The sequence below is a fragment of the Daldinia childiae genome, assembly GCF_008694065.1.
Source record: "Daldinia childiae strain JS-1345 chromosome Unknown Scaffold2, whole genome shotgun sequence".
NCBI classification, from domain to species: Eukaryota; Fungi; Ascomycota; class Sordariomycetes; order Xylariales; family Hypoxylaceae; genus Daldinia; species Daldinia childiae.
In genome coordinates, this window is record NW_022984643.1 from 4,026,824 (window position 1) to 4,045,027 (window position 18,204).

At 40.0% G+C, this 18,204-nt stretch overlaps 5 protein-coding genes across 5 annotated transcripts; 2 read left to right on the forward strand and 3 right to left on the reverse strand.

The window, feature by feature from the left end:
- Positions 1–1,328: 1,328 nt before the first annotated feature.
- GL218_01991 (uncharacterized protein) lies at positions 1,329–1,775 on the reverse strand (the record flags this gene model as incomplete). The annotated part of the gene is made up of 2 exons (XM_033578478.1): positions 1,329–1,593; positions 1,657–1,775. 2 exons carry the CDS (start codon positions 1,773–1,775, stop codon positions 1,329–1,331), a joined length of 384 nt encoding a protein of 127 aa, XP_033438314.1.
- An 848-nt stretch (positions 1,776–2,623) lies between these two features.
- Positions 2,624–7,225, forward strand: GL218_01992 (putative rho guanyl nucleotide exchange factor protein; the record flags this gene model as incomplete). The annotated part of the gene is made up of 2 exons (XM_033578479.1): positions 2,624–4,901; positions 4,953–7,225. The coding sequence occupies 2 exons, from the start codon at positions 2,624–2,626 to the stop codon at positions 7,223–7,225; spliced, it is 4,551 nt and encodes a 1,516-aa protein (XP_033438317.1).
- Positions 7,226–8,454: 1,229 nt separating this feature from the next.
- On the reverse strand, positions 8,455–11,971 carry GL218_01993 (Importin subunit beta-5; the record flags this gene model as incomplete). Its single annotated transcript, XM_033578480.1, has 6 exons — positions 8,455–8,831; positions 8,882–9,000; positions 9,052–9,623; positions 9,738–9,887; positions 9,987–11,502; positions 11,640–11,971. The coding sequence occupies 6 exons, from the start codon at positions 11,969–11,971 to the stop codon at positions 8,455–8,457; spliced, it is 3,066 nt and encodes a 1,021-aa protein (XP_033438316.1).
- An 879-nt stretch (positions 11,972–12,850) lies between these two features.
- On the forward strand, positions 12,851–13,700 carry GL218_01994 (DNA polymerase zeta processivity subunit; the record flags this gene model as incomplete). The annotated part of the gene is made up of 2 exons (XM_033578481.1): positions 12,851–13,438; positions 13,506–13,700. The coding sequence occupies 2 exons, from the start codon at positions 12,851–12,853 to the stop codon at positions 13,698–13,700; spliced, it is 783 nt and encodes a 260-aa protein (XP_033438319.1).
- A 281-nt stretch (positions 13,701–13,981) lies between these two features.
- On the reverse strand, positions 13,982–15,185 carry GL218_01995 (uncharacterized protein; the record flags this gene model as incomplete). The annotated part of the gene is made up of 2 exons (XM_033578482.1): positions 13,982–14,940; positions 14,999–15,185. 2 exons carry the CDS (start codon positions 15,183–15,185, stop codon positions 13,982–13,984), a joined length of 1,146 nt encoding a protein of 381 aa, XP_033438318.1.
- Positions 15,186–18,204: the final 3,019 nt, after the last annotated feature.

The following is an 18,204-nucleotide window of genomic DNA, read 5'->3' on the forward strand; positions in this document are numbered from 1 at the left end:
CTTGGGTGCCGAGTGTCAAGAGCGCCATTTCGCTAATTAGGTATGTATGGGTGAGTGTAAGAAAACGTCACTAAATCACTGTTGACGATGACTCGAATCAGCCTGCTGGCTGCTGGCTGTTGGCCCGCTGGCTGTCGAAAGGAAACCCCGCTATCTGAGATGGTAGTAAATGGCAATTTTTAATAGTATGTAATCTCAATAGAGTACATCTGCCATCAGAGGTAACCAGTTCAATACCCTTACTTCGATGATCCGATAATAGGATGATAATTCTGTAGTCTTACAACGGTACAGTACCTGCGCCTTGAGGGTAACCGGTCGCAAAACCTACACTTATATCATTTCATTGCTATCGGAATGAAGATGGTTTAAAATAGGTATGTTAGGTTAGGTAGATAATTATATACATACAAACAAGAACTGGCCAGGTATGCGAAACGAAGGTACGTGATACCACCGAGTTTTGGTTAGACAGGAAGATAGGGAGGCCAACTTAATTTGAGAATAGGTTGATAAGGGGCGGACTGGGGGAAATAAATTGAGGCTCTGGTAGGCCAGGCTATCCTTTTGTAGCCTGGTCAAAGGTTCAGCATCTGCACAATGCTTAATATTTTTTCACATCATATCGCCATATCGGAAACTTTTTGCCCGCTAAGGCAAAGCATATAGCTTAAAACCGATGCTCGTCAGGCATATCCCAAAATAAAATGACAATTGCTAGTTGATCGTTCTGTTATTACATGTAGATAACTACCTACCTTATAACTTAACGTTGATTTAGCCTTCATGCTAATGCTAACTTACACACCCAAGTCAATTCCTAGGTTAAAGCGTACCTAAGTACATACATAGAGTTATTTCTTATATGTAGTTACATGTATGGATGTACTTCCATTCTAGCCTTTCCCGAATCCTTGGACCCGATATATGTACCTAAGTAGCGTGGTAGTGCCGACAAGGTTCATCCTGCAAGATTGTAGATCACTTATATGTATTCTTCCAGTACTTTACATCGAGAATATTATTAGAACAACATATATAACTATTCCTTACTTATGAGGGAAGTTGTCTTATTCTCTGATTGCCTTAGTATAGCTGCAGTCGGTGTGTTTTAAAAAACTAGCGGCGAGAGCTCGGGCTGAGATGGATGTATTACCTACAAGGAGACCATGCTTCGGCTTGTTTAAAATCCGGGGATAACACACACATGGATATTGCTGCTAACGCATTGGTAGATATTAGGTAATAAATTGACGTCGGTTATAGTAACTAATTCGGCTAATCTCTTAGTTCTTATAGTCTCTTATTAGTTATTAACTACGACAAATCTATCTTCCCCGGGCAAACCTCTCATGCCATTTGCCCTTTGCAACAGGAGGTGCTGCCACTGCTAGTTCCGGGGCAAGCTCGATTGTATCGTGGATTGTTGCGATAGCATTTAAGCTTGCTTCTTGTACTTCTGAAGACGAAGGGGTTGTTCCCTCGGAAGTCTTAAGTAAGATTAAAGCATTCGATGTGTTTTTCTGACGGAGACCCCATGATTGAGTACCATTTTTTAATATTGCTGAATTCGTCGAAGACTCTAGTGTTAAACTATACAACATAAACCGTATTAGTAACTAATTGAGAAATCTTTTATATTTATGATTTACTAACACAGGAGGCGTATCTGATTCTAGTAGTGTAAGTAGCTCAGGGGGTAATTCTAATAGCTTATAGCCAACTCCGTCGGGAGCATGATTGAGTGATATGCCCGTCTCCCTTTGACTAGACATTATCAGAATATCGAATAGCTACGTCAAGGTAGCCTGCATATATTGTAATTATTTGGTCATTAGGTGGGTGGCGAGGTATGGCAGTGGACTGATGTGTATGTAATATAAAAACTGCTGTTTGTCAAAAGGACAAAGTTGGAGAATGCCCTGCTTAATTCCAATTTCGTTAAAGTAGGTACCTCTTACCTACCTCTTAGAAGTAAGCTGGTGCACCTTACCTAATGTAAGGTTGCTAAAGTTACCTTAGGTAGGTGGTACTTTACATAGGTACCTCATAAGGATTTCTTGGGGGAATAAGGTGGGGTTAAAAAATCGAAACGCGGTTTCAAATTGTCGCGTTTGTTCGGCAAACCTACTAAATCCCCGAGGGACCACAAAAAAATAGAAACCCTACCCACTTCCGGTCTGATCCTAGTCTTAGCCGTCTCTCGTCACTGACCGCAAATGATGCTTCCCACAATAGTACTACTCTTGGAGGACATCGAGGCAGTTGTTGTGCATTGCAATTATTAAAGATCCGGTTTTGGTCTTTGGCGCATTTATTAATTCTCAATTCTCATTATTCCCCTCTTCTACTATATTGCATGCATCATTTTTTTCTCGTCGCGGGTGGCCTTGTGTACTATCAATTTAGTCTAACTAAGTACTTTTGTTGCTTGCTTTCAAAGTAAACAATCAACTGCAGGTTTCGACGCGCACAAGAATCCAATCCAAACTTATTTACTAAAAACGAAACCTGGTCAGAAGACGTTTGCCTCGTTTAACTTGTCCCTCGGGTCTCTTTATCGACCTCCTCACACTCGTTCCCCCTGTCTGGAGCATGATGCGACAGGCCTACTGAGGCGGCCATGGTTCGCGTCACCGAGGAGCTGGCTCTATCGCCAGATCATCTCACTCTTTATCAAGCTACCGACCCCTTACTAGGTCATCTTCCCTTGCTCATACTTCACGGACCATCTACAACCGCAAATTATACCTTAAATAGTTCAAGAGTCCAGGTTCACGTATATACCCCGGCTGGTTTCCAATCCTTTCCCCGACTTACCATATCCCCGAACTCGCCTTTCTATAATGTCGTCAACTATCTACCCCGCGAGTTTCAGGGTGACGAGGTCTATCGAGCTTTAGCCTTCGGTTTATTCAAATATTTTCAGGAGTTGCCCGAGCATGTGAAAGCCCACGTTAGAAACCAATATCCCACCATTCGAAATCGCCGACCCGGTTCGTTGCCCTCGCTTTTCAGTGAACAACATGCCGCCGATATTGCTAAGTCAATGGTCAGGGCGGATACTGCCTTCGATGTCATTCAAAAGCTGCAGTCCGCCCTTCAGACGCAGCATATAAATAATATCGATATTGATCTTGTTTTACCACCTGGATCCATCAGTCCTCTCCAGCCTATTGACCTAGAGGACCTTCCCGAGGATGAAGACGATATTCTAGATCCAACATTGCGGCAGTATGGAATGTACACACCTATTGTTAAGTTATTCGGTGAACCCGTCTTCCTACCGACCTCGAGATTACGACGAGCCCCCTCCAAGCCGAGCGCGTTGAATAGAACAAGGTCTTTTTCAAAACAGCAGAAGGCAGAGTTGCGGCGGAAGATGGACGAGTTATTAGAGACTGAAGAACGCTACGTGGCGAAGATGGATGAGTTGGTGAATCATCTTGCACCCGAGTATAGGCAAAAGGCCAAGGAGCAACAACCGGGGAGTTTTAGTCCTTCGGAAGAGGATGTTGAGAAATTATTCCCTAGGTCGGCCGATCAAATTTTACAGATTAATACGGGTTTCATGCAGGCTCTACGACAGATCATGGAAGATACTGAAGGAGATGCTGTGAAAGATATGGAATCTGGTACTGCGTCCTCGAGAGTAGGCGTGTCTGGAAGTGTGATGGGAAAGGGGAAAGATGCAAGCGGAGCTGTGGCAATGGCAAAGGTCATGTTGGAATGGTTTCCAAAGTTCACCGACTGTTACCAGGACTATATTCGAGCGAGTCAAAACTTCCCTCAGCTAATTACATCCTTTATTAGCCAACAATCCAGCTTCTCGCAACGAGTAGCTGCCACTGGAGAGCAACACCTTCGATCTACTGTCATCGAGCCTGTTCAGCGGCTGCCACGCTATAGTTTGGTCATTGACCAAATTGTCGGCTCTTTACCAATTACCCATCCCGCGCTTCAACCTATGTTGAAAGCTAGGGATATTATTGCCAACATCTGCTCCATGGATGACCCGCTCACTGATAAGCCTCATATTAACACACGCCTACGACACATGATCGAGAGTTGGCCTATCGATCTCGAGCCTCTTGGCCGGCTAATTGTTGCCGCTGACTTCTCTGAGATACCAGCCCCTTACCAATCTGGCGCGGCTACACAGCTAGTTCCAAGTGACCAAGCCGGCATTTTTCTACTCTTTTCAGATTGCGTCGTGATCGTAAGAAAAGTTTACGGTGCCAACACGTCAGCACGCGACCTACTACGTGAGATTGACAAGCCATCGCCGGCCGGTTTATTGGTTTCCATGACGAACGCGGCTGGTGGCCCAGGTTCATACGAGCTAGCGTTTGCTGGTTGGCACTCTTTAGCCGATGTCCGGTTTACAGAATCTTCAGATGGGCGTATGGTTTGGTTGACTTCGTTGAACGAGATGAAGGGTGCCAATGCCGGTGAATTTGTCACGAACACGGCAACTACTTCGCGGTGCTTCGTGCTACAAGAATTGTACGAAGGCAAAGCCGCAAAGTGGAGCGAAGAGGTCGTCAAGGCTAGAGTAGAGGGCAGATTCTCCGAGAAGGAGCGTGAAGATCCTTGTTGGACTCTACGGTCTATAAGGATGTCTGATACTGGCCTAGGGTTGTTTGCCGCTGTCTTTCAGGAAGGTCTCGATCAATTGATAGAAGGTCGGAAGGAACCGGCCCCTGTTCGTATCGTTATAGACCACGAGAAGGGTACTAAAGGCGCGCCTGTCGGTCACTATGGCGTGGAAATATGTTCGGATGTAAAGACGGGGACGGGGAGTATGAGGAAGGTGATGGTCATCACAATAGGACTTAATGGGAAGAAGGCGACCGACGAGATTGGGCTAGATGATTTCCTCCCAACACTTGCTAGGAGAGGTATGTTTTTGTTGCTGGAGCAATGCGGAGATTTTGCTAATTGAATCGCAGTTATTCAGCTTCTCAGTACTCAATTCAACGTCGGAAACCCAGCGCTGACTGCTGCGATGGTGTCATTTCATACAAAGGTACTTCGGGGTTTAAGTGTCTCTAGCAAAGCAGAGAAAACGAGGTCCTTCTTAGCTACATCACCCGTGAAGTACCTCTCGAACTTCCTGAGCGGGAGCAGCAACTCGGATACAAGCAGCAGTCACAAGCATCAGCGTACATTGACGGGAGATGCTCCAATCCTTCTTCCTAGCCGACTTAGCAGGTCTAATAGCTCCGTTGACGCGAACTCGTTGCATGGCTCAACCAAGAGCAGGGATGGAATTCGGATTGGCGGAACCGATGATGATCGACCAGAAAACCCGTTAGTTCGGCTTGAGCAAACCTTCACTGGCTATATGGCTAGCCTTCAGGCACGCAAAGGTAACTTTATTGGCCGAACGCTGCTCAATAGGTCTACTGTTGATGAACTTTCCGTGAACGATCTCTACAACAAACTTATCGAAAGTCCCTTCGATATTGAAACTTCATCCGATTCGACCCCTGATGTCATTTTTGTTGCCTTCGAGAAGTTCGTGCGCATCGCTTGGGGAGAACAAATGGGCCCCATTATATCGCTTAAGACATTAGACGCTCTGCAAGAGAGAGCTTCAAAAAAGCTTCCTGGAGATTTCGCCGACTTCGTCCATTTCCTCTTTAGAGATATAGCACCTCAAAACCGAAGGGCCTTTACTGCTGTGATTAAACTACTAGCAGACCTCCTCGACGGTTGCGCGAATGATAGTGACAGGGGAGCTCTCACCTTGGCATTTGCAGAAGTCTTGGTTGATGATGGGGACGCGCATAATTACATTAACCTACTTGATAGGCTTGTCGAAGATTGCGACCGAATATTTGATGACGGGCCAAGCGGATTCAGTATAAGCATTGATCAGGCGGAGTCTATCTTCGAGTCTATGAACTCGACTACTCGCAGTGTGAGATCGCATACTGGATCGTTTGCTTCGAATACATCCTCTATAAGAAGGAAATTTGGGCTAGAAAACTTTTTATCAAGACAAAATAGCAAGAATGATTTGGATACCAGACCATCTGTATGGCGTACTCTGAGCAAACACAACAGGAATCCAGCCACCGGTGAGACGACACCAACTTTGGCTAGAAGTCCTGTGATTAGGACAAAGTCTGAAATTGGTACACCGTCTAGTCCGAATAGGATAAGACGACCTGGGTCGCGCGACAGACCTCCTATCACAGGTGCCTTCGACGATAGCTATTCACGGCCAAATAGTTCACAAAAGCTTGAAACAATTGGGGAACCTGAGACTGAAGAGAATTTCCTTAACACCCCGAGGAGGAAACGTCGAAGTTCACTATCAGATCTTAAGAGCCTTATGGAGGCAGCAACCCTCGAAGACGAACCGCTGCAACCTCTCTCCCATATGAAGCAAACTTCAGAAAAGTTCAATTCTGGGCCACGTATTCCACCGCCATCCAAAATTCCAACTAGCCCGCCCTCGCAATATAGCAGTCTAGCTATTCGCTCATCCCGCCAAAAGGAAAATGTTGAAGACCCTTTCCAATCGTCGAACGAATCGCCGAAGAAGGGGCATGCTAAGATGCTTTCAACTTCTAATATCCCAACTCTGAGACGTGATAATAGTTCGGCAGCTGAATCAACCTCTAGACCTACTTCTAGCCCAAGTAAGTCTCCAGGGAAGCTTCGATTGCAGTCAACGCAGAAACTTCGAGAACGGTTGCAAACGGAAAAGAGAGCTATCGAGGATGTAGATGCCAATTTGCAGTTGGAACTCTCAAAGATCGCTGCAGATATGGCTAAGGTCAACTCATCTCTGCCACGTACCTCGACAATTGACATGAGGAAGCTATCCGCCAACTTGAGAACCCTCGAGGACCGTGTTCCTATGCTTGTCGCGCAGTTGTTGGACCGACAAGACCAACTCCAGTATGATATGGACAACACTGTCAGGGCAGCCGAGGGGAAAGTCAGAGCGATCGATCAGTTGTACAAAGAGACGATGGCAGAGAACGAGATACTGTACGAGAAATTTAACGGCGAACTAGGCAAGATTGTCAAAGCGCTTAAGGGCAAAGGGCGCGATGATAAGGAAGATATTATAACGCGCATGAGAGACTACAGCGAGGAGACAGCCCGCGTGAAACGGGAAAACGCGCGCCTCCGCCGAGAAATGGCCAGCTTGCGGGCCCTCATGAAAGGCGGCGGCAGCAGCGGCGGAGGTGGTGGTGACGCCTAGAGGGACGTCATGTATGAAGCGGGCTCTTTAGGACGGCTGGCGTTCTGGCTACTTTGGGGGGTCATGACGAGATTCATCGCGGGCGTTGCGAGGTCGGCGTTGTCGTCGTTGTATAGGAGCTTTTATTTCTTGTTCTGGCAGAGCGGCTACTTCTACTACTTCAACTTGAACTTGACGATGCTTGTGGACGGGTATATGTGTAATGAGACGAGAACGGAAAAAACGAGAACGATTCCGGCACGACTGGACTGACTGAGAGATATGTACTTAGCTCAGCTCGGCTTGGCTTGGACTAACCTAACCTATGCTACGCGCTATGCCGGATAGACGTTACGAAACGAGATGATGCGAGATGAGATGGCGAAACCCAGACCCAATCCAGTAATTAATTATAGTATAGATGAGAAAAGTACGATTGTAATTGTCGAGTTTGTTGCTTCTTATGCGTCGTGTTTGAGGTCGAGTAATAATAGGTTAGGTAATATAGGACATTCTCGGTCGAGGAGGAAATGCAATGAAATGGTATGGAATGGAATGGAAAATGAGATAATATTCATTTATACGCTTGATCCGCATCGTGATGATATTGCTACGTTTACTAATTTTAGTTCCTATCCCGTATTTTCTTCACCTATTCTCAAGTTGTGGTAAATCATGTTTAGGTATGTAGTAGTTATAAACTACTTCTAAGCAGTATTGCACAACGAATATTTTAGGCCATCAGTATTTTCTCATACATGACTTTTCGGCTGACTACTCGTAAATGTACCATTTTCAACCTCCCCACCCCCCCAGAGCAACATAATAACGCCCAAGTTACTTGATATGAAGACTTGATGTTCCGCTACACGTCACAGATTAGACTTATCCATGAAGAAAATACTAACAAGTCAACGACAAAGATAAATGGACATAATCATCGATTCTCTTTAGTTACGGCTCATCTTTCCCCCCCGGACACCTCATCCGAGTCCCCCAAGCTGGACAGCCAGCAAGGTATTATTTACTAGTTGCTTACAGTACCCAGATATGCGCATCTCTCTACCCCAGATAGCTAAATCCATTATGCCGGGCTACAAAAAATCTTTGTAATTCTTGATATAGAACTGTATTGACCCTTTAGACTAGCACCGCTTAACTTCCAACGCGAGCTCGATTATCGACCATGAGATATCCTTTTGGAATTATTTCTATACTTTATGCTGCATGACTATCGATTACGCGCAAACCTATTGCGCAGAGAGTTCGTTTAGTTTTGCTTTCTCGTCCTCATTTAACTGGTTGTACCATTCTGCAAATCCGGCAATGTTGTCGCGTGCTGCTGCGAGGAAGAATTCTGTGAGATAAGCTTGAGTTTCATCATCCCGACGGCGCATATTGTTGGCCTCTAGGTAGCCCATTAGATCGTTCTTGACACTACCAAGGTTGAGGTCTAATGTGTCTGGGTCATCCTCCCAGCCATCGTCGTCACCTTCGTCAGCAAACTCTGCTGCCGCCGCCGCGGCGATATTAGCAGCGTTATTCGCGCCCGATGCGGAGAGAAGTTCTTCAATTAGAACCTTAAGGATCTTTAAGGGAGCAGGGATTGCAGTATATTCGTCTGGGTCTGGGTATCAGTGAGCAATAATACGTGAGGGGCTTGAAGAAGAGACTTACTTTGCCTAGCACGGGACCTTGTCATAATTCTATCACTTACAGTGACCAGGTCACCCCTTACTGTCGTCTGGAGAAGTCGGGGATCATTTAGACTGAATAGCTTAGAGAGAGCGATCACACTATTTTTAAATTAGTAGGGGCGTGGTTTCAGTCCAATGGTTTTCACTTACTTCTGTCTAATTTCATCGTATCCCGCAAAATTGACGGAATTTTCCAGCCACTTGCCTAAGACGACCTGTAGGCCACTCTGACCATTGATTTGAATCGTGCTGAGGAAGTCGACAACGTCTCGGGCACCAACCAAAGAGAGTCGTGCAAAGACTAGAATAAGGGACTGGATAAAACCAGCAGCCTCGGCCGAAGCTAATCTATTGGCAACCGCCTGTAAGAGCTGCGGTAAGAATGGACCAAGTCGCTCATGGCCTGCTTTTTCAACCAGCTCGGCTGCAAGACCACCAACTTCGGATGCCGCATTGTCCTCAATAGATGGACCAAGCAATCGATCAATGATATGTAAGCAAACCTCAAGGCCAGATCTATTGTTCTCGTCGTGGTAGTTGAGTACTTGTTCGTGGTCGTGTGCTAAGAGATATTTGACTGATTCAGCGCCTGGTCTTAGAATATCACCCTCATTACTCTCCATAAGTAAGCGGCTCAGCTTAGGCAAGGTAGCTGCTACAAACCCGGGAGGTAAGGGTTCTGAGGCATATTGAGTAAGGGCAGCCATCAATTCGGTAGCAAACTTTAAGACTAGTTAGCCCTACTAATGAATTGGACTGTAGGGAATTTTGAAGTAGATTTATCATTTCGAAAAATTCGACGATGAACTATCGGCTAGGGAATTTGCTAAGCTTACCGTAATGAGTGGATTGTCCGAAGTAATATCAGCAACGTTGAATGCGCCATTCAGCGTAGGGAGGACTTTTTGGCAAAGTGCTTGGTATAAGGCTGGGTCTGGCATTGTCTTAACGATGTCTTCAAACTCTTCGCAAATAAGCATAGTGACCTAAACGCCAGTACAAGTTAGCATTACCGATGAATAAGACATATACTTGGCAGCGTGCAAAAGGGATTTGGTATTTTTACAAGACCATTTGATACATACCTGCCAATTAGTTGAACCATGTTTGGCAATGAGGAAGAGTAAATCCAGGGCAGGAACATCGTTGGATACAGCAACTCGTTTGTCGATATTGATAGCAGCTCGGAGGGTTTCTGTAAGTGTAACAAGCAAGTCATCCGCCTGCTCAAGGTCGGACATGTCCCGTGCAGACATCCATTGAGAAATAGCGTTGACCACATTTGCTTGGACCTGTTGGCTATCGGCAATCCTTCCACCCTGGAGAAATCCCTCGACCGCCTTTATGCACGCAACCTGCACAAGCTCAGATTGCTCCACCGCAATAGCCTCAATTGTTCGGTTCAGTAGTGAAACTGCTACTCTGTCAAACTGAGCTAATACGCCAGCAACTAGATATCCACGGCCGCGTAGTAACGGTTCTCCGGGACGATTAATAGCATAGTTTACCAGTTCAAGATACGCTTGACTGATCTCTAGAGGGACGGCCTTACTACAGTCCAAGAAGTCATTCAAAAGCTGATTAAGCAAGTATAGAGCGGCTTCCTGTCTTCTCCACGGCGCATCCTGGACAAACAGACTCTTTGTATAAGCAAAGAGGCCTTCTAAGGCCTTCTGGTCCAACCATTCGCCGAGCTTGATTAAGAGGTCTCCGCAAGCAGTTCGTGGGGTGTAATTGGCGCTCACAGACTGCTCTTCTGCAAGATAGAGGGAAACATCTATGTCCCATAACTCTTCCTCTTCTCTAGTGATAAGAGCATAAGAAGTAGCGAGCTTCATCATATCTAGCACCCAAGGTGTCTCATGTGCAGAAGCGTGGGCCGCTAACTGGGCGTTTAGCTCCTTGCGAACAGGGTGGGCTCGCAGGCAACCATTCAAGAAATCTAGTTCTTCCAAAATAAGGAAATCTAGAGTATAGGGAAGGCCATCAGAGTCTTCCAGCCTGCCTTGAGCATCATTCTTAATATATAGCTCCTCATGCGCGGGTTCGAGGAGCAATAGTTCTTCCCAGATGGCCTGAAAGAAATGCGGCGTTTCAGGCAGCAGGAGGCTTGAGAAAACGTACTTCAACTTCAGAAGACATTTCACAACCTGGAGCTTGAGGGCAATTATACCGTTCCATGCATCAGGCTGTACATTTAACTGAGGTTCGAGGGCAGGGAGCCTTAGCTTCATGGCCTGGTGAAAGAAAGGAAACCAACCCTTCATTGCCTCGTCAGCAAACTTCTGCACTTCCTTCGGGTGCTCCTCCTTGACAGTATCCATGAGGTCAAAACAACCGCGAAAGACAGAGACGGCAAGAGCTCGCAAGATAGGTTTTCGGCCTTCATTGATGGCGGCATCGTATACGACCTTAACTATATCTCGTGCCATAGAAAAGAATTGGTCATCACTGAGGCTTTCGTCAACCAAATCCCGGAGGACTATCAAAGCACCATGGAGCTGGTTATCGTTTCCATTCGGGATTATCTCGAGTAAGGTAGGAAGAAGCGAGGGCCATAATTCGGGGAAGTCGACATTAGCAATTTTGCCTACCGAATAACTAATTAAATGATCAGTAATTGTTGAAATAGTAAGGTAAAACTAATATGCGCTGGAAATATAGCTATTTTACAAGCATAGATAGGTAGGTAATGAGGATGTAGGATCGATGCATTTTGTTTTATAAGGCTTTCGTACCTTGCAGCCGTCTTGATTTTCCTATCATCTTCCGAATTCAAAGCAAGATCAAGAACTAAAGGTCGGATCTGATCTTTGACAGAATCGGCGATAGGAATGGCGGGGCCATCATCGTTCTCCCCGCTCCAGTGTCTCTCGATGAAGAGTCGCAAAGCAGACAGAGCAGCTTGTCTGATTTCTACGGCAATAGATGTATGTCGGGCAATGTTTGCAAGAGACAACGGAAATGCAGGATTGCTAGCTGCATGTTTTAGGTCAAGTTCTGCTTGCTTTCTGGGACCTTCGGCAGCCAACTGGGTGTTGGCGAGGACCTGGACGAGTTGGTCCTCCATTGTTGGCGCTCGAGTTTTGTCGCCGATCCAGATAGTTCAAGCAGTTGTTGAACAAGCTCAAATATCAATATTGTTCCAAGGTTGTTTGCAAATGATGTGGGGTTTCTGTGGTCGAGATAGTGGCTTCGATAGTTGCCTCGACAGAAATATTTCTATTTTGTCTCAAAGCGGTCAAAATAGTTGCGGGACGAAGGTGGGACGGCCGCAGTGTGATGCCGATTTAAATAGGTATGTTGTGGGCAAGCACTGACAGCGGTAATTGGCAACTACTTAATCGCTTTAGCAGTTTAAAAACACTATAAAAAGTTAGCGCGACGCGTTGGTAAAAAAGTGATGTTGATCCCCAAGAAAAGTTTAAGTTTGGACAGTTCTTGGGGTAATCACATCACATAAATACTAAACTTGTAACATCAACACTGGAGATAGGTAATGTATAAAACGATTTAGATATTAGTACATATGGTACAAAACATTAAATGTAGTTATATTCTACTTTAAACTGTTTGTTTGTCGACCTAGGAGGTACCTATGTACATACGTAAGGTGACAGAAGTTATGTACCTAATCGATGTAGGTACGAGGTACATTACGTACCTACTACCTCCTACCTCCTACCATCAACGAAACCTAATATATGTACTAATGCAGGACACTTGGTGTTACCTAAGTTTTTTAACGGAACTCTCTCACCAATCATATGTATAAATAAACCTTAGGTACCTTGCTCCCACTTAACGCGTCTTAAATCTTGAAATCCTACCCCTCAACGCGTCTTCTATATGTAAGGTACCTAGCTAAGTACCTAACTTACCTAAACCACGGCATCTTGCGCCAAAGCCATAAAGCCTCTGAGGGGTGATGCTATAACTCCTTACACCAATGGCCTCTCTACAAAACCAACAGCCTCACGAAGAGCAGCAATCAGTACCTCTCAGTCAAGCTAACAATCTCTTAACTTCTTTCACTCAGTTCCTCACAATATGCATCCATAATATCCTCTACTATCGCTCTATCTACCCAACTCAGACATTTCTCACCAGCCGAGCATATAACCTACCAGTTCATCAGTCAAGACATCCGAAAGTATGCTCGTGGATCCGCGACGCCATAGATGCTGTAAAGGGACAGCTCATCCTAGGTGTTGTAGAGCGCATTGCTATCGTCATATATGACGGACAGGCGAGAGTAATGGAGCGATGGATGTTTGATGTCGCTAACTTCCCAGCATGGAAAGGTTTCAAGGAAGCAAAGGGCCCAAGAATAGAAGAAGAAGACGAACTTGTCGAGGGAGCTGTCAATATTGAGAGTGGCATAGAGGGAAGGGTGAATTGGGCGAATGTAGACGAACAACTACGTGCTACTGTGAGGAAGCTAGCATATGCTGCTGAAAAGATGGCACCACTTCCAAACGAGTGTACTTTTACTATCGCAGTGGAATTACGAGATGAAGGTGAAGCTCCAATAGGGGTGAGTGCTTATAATCAATATCCCAGCTCAAAATATCAATTAACAATAGGTAATTAACAAACATCAGCATCCGCAACCTTGGATACCTTCACAGTCAAACCTACAGACGAGATCCAGAGACAACCTAGCGCCTGGCAAAGACGTTGGGGGAGCTAAGACGACTCCCCTCCGCGCAGTAGAAGCCGGACCTCTGTTCTTTGAATGCTGGGTTGAAGAAGGCAAAGCTAAAGAGCAAATATCATCTCCCTCATCAAGTGAATAAAAATTACATCTCCATACTTTAATACTACTTATTTAGTGTGAGCTTACATTATTTTGGGAATGTTATATTAATATAAATAACGTGATACTATGGTCATATCGGGATAAATCTGGTATGTCTTCATTCTCATTTCGACAATCTCCGTGAAGCTACTAGCAATGATAGCAAGGGCTTAAAATTATACAGTCCAGTAATACAAACCCTTTTCCGTGGATGTCATGCCTTCGCCCAGACGCCTCACAAAGTCAACTCTAGCTGATCAACTAGTCCGTTGTAGCGTATTAGATAATATCTCCACCACCAAACCCTCCAAACCCTCCTCCAAACCCTCCACCAAATGGACCACTTCCTCCCCCTGGCCTGCGACCTCCCAGCCTTGGAAGGCCTCCCGGACCTAGAGGATCATAGCGAGCTCCCGGTGGTACCTGAGGGTCAAATTCACCATTGCCACCGCCAGGGCCTCCGAATAGAGGATCATCAAACGTTGGATGCATGCCTTGACCTCCACCAGGTCGCGGTAGGCCCCCTCCGATGCCTAATCCGGGACGTAGTGGATCATGCGGTCCGAGCCCAGGAGGGTGTAGATCATCAGCCCCGATATTTCCAAATGGACTTCGAGCAGGCTGTCGTAGCGGAATGCCCGCTGGACGGTTTATGTCGTAAGGGTCTTCGAAGCCCGGCGGTGGGAAATCGCCAGCCGGAACCGGGTTGCGGGGCGGTGGGTTAAGAGGGTCATTATACGGGTACGGCTGTGCCGGCTGGGGCAGTGGATCCGGTATCACAGGTTGTCTTGGCGGTCTTCGACCCGCTTCGTCGGCATCCTCGCGCGCGGCTCTATCATCAGCAGATTCCTCGTAGCCTTCTTTCTGCAGAGAAGGAAGCAGTTTTTGGACGATGTTGATCTTGATCAGACTAGCCAGATCCTCGATGCGGTTTCCAGAGATGAAAACATTCTGTAAGGTCTGCGGTAGGTTGGAGCGATCCTCTACGCCATCGCCATTGATGGTTATTCTAACAGGAAGAGCTGCGTTAGAGATGAAATCCTTGATGGTGACTTCGACACGCGTAATACGCTCATCGTTAATACCCAGACCGCGGATCTCAGCTTTGCCTCCCATCCGATCAGTTCTGATAACGAATCGAAGGGCTGATTGTTGATGCGCATAGACAAATGCATATGTGTTGAACGACGCATTCCAATTCGGTGGGAGTCGCGGAGCTAACTCATGGCACTGCGCTTCTATTAAATAATGTTTAGTATCATTTAAATCGTATAAGCTAGATATATCTTTACCTACCTTCAAGTTTATCTTCATCGAAACCAAGGAGACGAAATCCGAGGGAAGCCATGCAGGTGTGAGAAAATAAAGCTAGGGCCTCATGAGAACTACTCAAATCAGATGTGGTATCGCCTTGGGGATGAGTAGGTAGAGCATCGGCCATCTGCTGAAGGATGGCCGATGAGCTTAGAGGATTAATCGACATGATGAAGATAAGTTCATCCGACGCGTAGCTTATAATTTAAAGTTGTTGATTGAAGTTTTACATTTAATATCGTAAGAAGTGTGTAGTATGTAGGAAAAAACTGCCGATATCAGAAGAACTATTACACGGATTTGCCGCTTCTTTATGTCATTACGTCGTTGCCTTCAGCCCTACGAGGTACGCAATATGTATTAAAGCGGGGTTTGACAGGCGGGGTAGCTTTATCTTATCGGAGCTTATTTATGCTTATATAAAGTATATTATTAGTGCTATCTATACAAGTTCAATATAGCACCCTTAAGAAAATATTGCATATTGATTAAAAAAATAGGTAATAATTAAAGATTTAACCGGAGTATTTTTGTTTAAATATATTTCTTACTAAAAATTAAATAATATTGGTTAAAATAATATTTTTAACTATTAAATATAAAAACCTTAAAATTTATTTATTAAAATATTAATTTAATACTATTAACTTTTAAATCTTTTTAAATAATTAAAAAATCTTTATAATTAAAAAATTATTAATTATTATTAAATTTATTTATTTAAAGATTTATTTTTATTTGAAAGATTATTTAGCTTTTTTAAACTAATTTAAATTATACGTTTTAAGATTAAATTCTTATTAATATTTTTTAAATATTATAAAAAAGTTTTATTATTATTAATTAAAATAAATTTGTTATTTATAATATTTATTTAAATTAATTTAAAATAATTTAAATATATTAATTTACCTATAATTTCGGCGTTTAAATTAATTATTAATTTATAATATTTAAAAGTTAATAAAAAAGATTTCAAAGGTAAATATTATTAGAAAAGCTTTCTTAAATAATAATATTTAACAATCTTATTAAATCTAACTTTTATAACTTAAATATAACTATATATTATATACAATTTTAACGTTTAAACTTTAAAAAATATATTAATTTTATTTAATATAATTTTAAATAATTTTTAATTTTTGTTTAATTTATAAATAATATACTTTATAATTAATATTTAATTATTTAAAAAATTTCCCCTTAAACCAATAAATTTATTAAATATAATTATATTAAAACTATTTAAATTTAATTTATTATATATATTTAAAACCGTTTTTATACACTTTATATAAATAAAATATCTTTTTATAAATATATTTTTAAATATAAATATCTTTAATTCCTTTATTAATTATATTATTAATTTATTATAAAAAAAATAATTTATAATATTATTTTATATATTACCATTATTTTTTATAATATTATTATTATTATTTCTATTTTTTTATAATTAGATTAAATTTAAATTAAAGTTATTAAATTTATAATTTTAAATAATTAATAATTTATTATTTATATTTCCAATATTATTATTATTTTATAAAAATAATAATAAAATATTATTTTAAATTATTTAATAATTTATAAAATTATTATATAATATTAATAAATTTATAAGTTTATTTTATAACGTTAAAGTTATAAAAATATATTTATAATTAATATATATTAAATATTTATTAAAGAAAATCTATTATATTATATTTAATATATTAATTTTTAATAATAAAATTTAAATATTAAAAATAAATTATAATTAGAAAAAATAGTATATTTTAAATTAAATTAAAAAAATTAAGATTTTTTTTATTATTAAAAAACGTTATTTTTTTAATAATTATTTTTTTTATATAAAATTAAATTATAATAGGTGTAAAATAAGGGTAAAATTGTGTATATTAATATATATATTTAAAATAATATATATATTTCCCTTAATAATTAAAACTTTTATTATACCTATTATTCTTTTTATTTATATTATTAATTTTTTATAATTATTAATAAAAGATTAAATATTACTATTATTTTTAAAATAATAATATTATTTATTAATTAATTTAAGTATTTATATTTTATAATAACTTTTTTTAATTTTTTGGGAAAATTTTTAAGAAAAAAAATTAGATTTAAATTTTCTTCTTTAATAATACTAATATAAAATAGAATCTTATAATAGTTATATTATTTTAAAATTATTAATAACAATTTTTAAATTTACTATTTTTTATATTTAAAAAAGAAATGGGTAAATTTTGATTTAAAAGAAAAATAATAAAAAAATTTATTTTTATTAATTTTTTTTTTAATATATTAATAAAATATTTATTAATTAATAATTATATAATATTTAATAAAATATAATTTTATATAAATTTTATTTTTTATATTAATTTGTATAAGAAATGAAATTTTATTAAAAATTTAACTATTTTAAAAAATATTTTATTATTTAATTTTAAAAATTTAATAATATATTTTTAAATTTATTTTCAAATAATTAAATAATTTAATTAATTAATATTTTTTTCCTATTTAAAATTATTAAATTATTATTATTTTTATAAAATAAATTATTAAAAATATTTTTAATTAAAAAATTTTTTTATAAACTTTATTTCTTCAATTTAAACATATTTACTACCATTATTATTACCATTACTATTATTATTAATAATAATAGTAATAATAATAACGTTATAACCAAAATAATTTATAAATATAATATTTAAGATATATTTAATTTTAATAAAAAAAATATTTTATTATATACATTTATTAATAATTATATATATTATAAAATATATTTATATAATTAATAAATATATAACTTCTTAAATTATATAAAAAATAGCTTAAAAAGTTTACGTTTATGTTATTATTTTCCCATATTCTTTTCATAATAATACCTTTCTTTTATTAAACCTTTTTTCCTATTGTTAACTTAAAAAAAATAACCGTTATATTAGTTATACTAAATTTTTTTTAATTATTAACCAATAAAATAATTATAAACCCTATAATATATAATTATATTAAAATATAATTAATATAAATTTAAAAAATATTTTAACTTTATATATTTAAATTTGCAATTATTTATATATTAATAATTATTAATATAATTAATATATAAACAGTTACAATTTATAGTAAAAATATATAATATTTCCGGT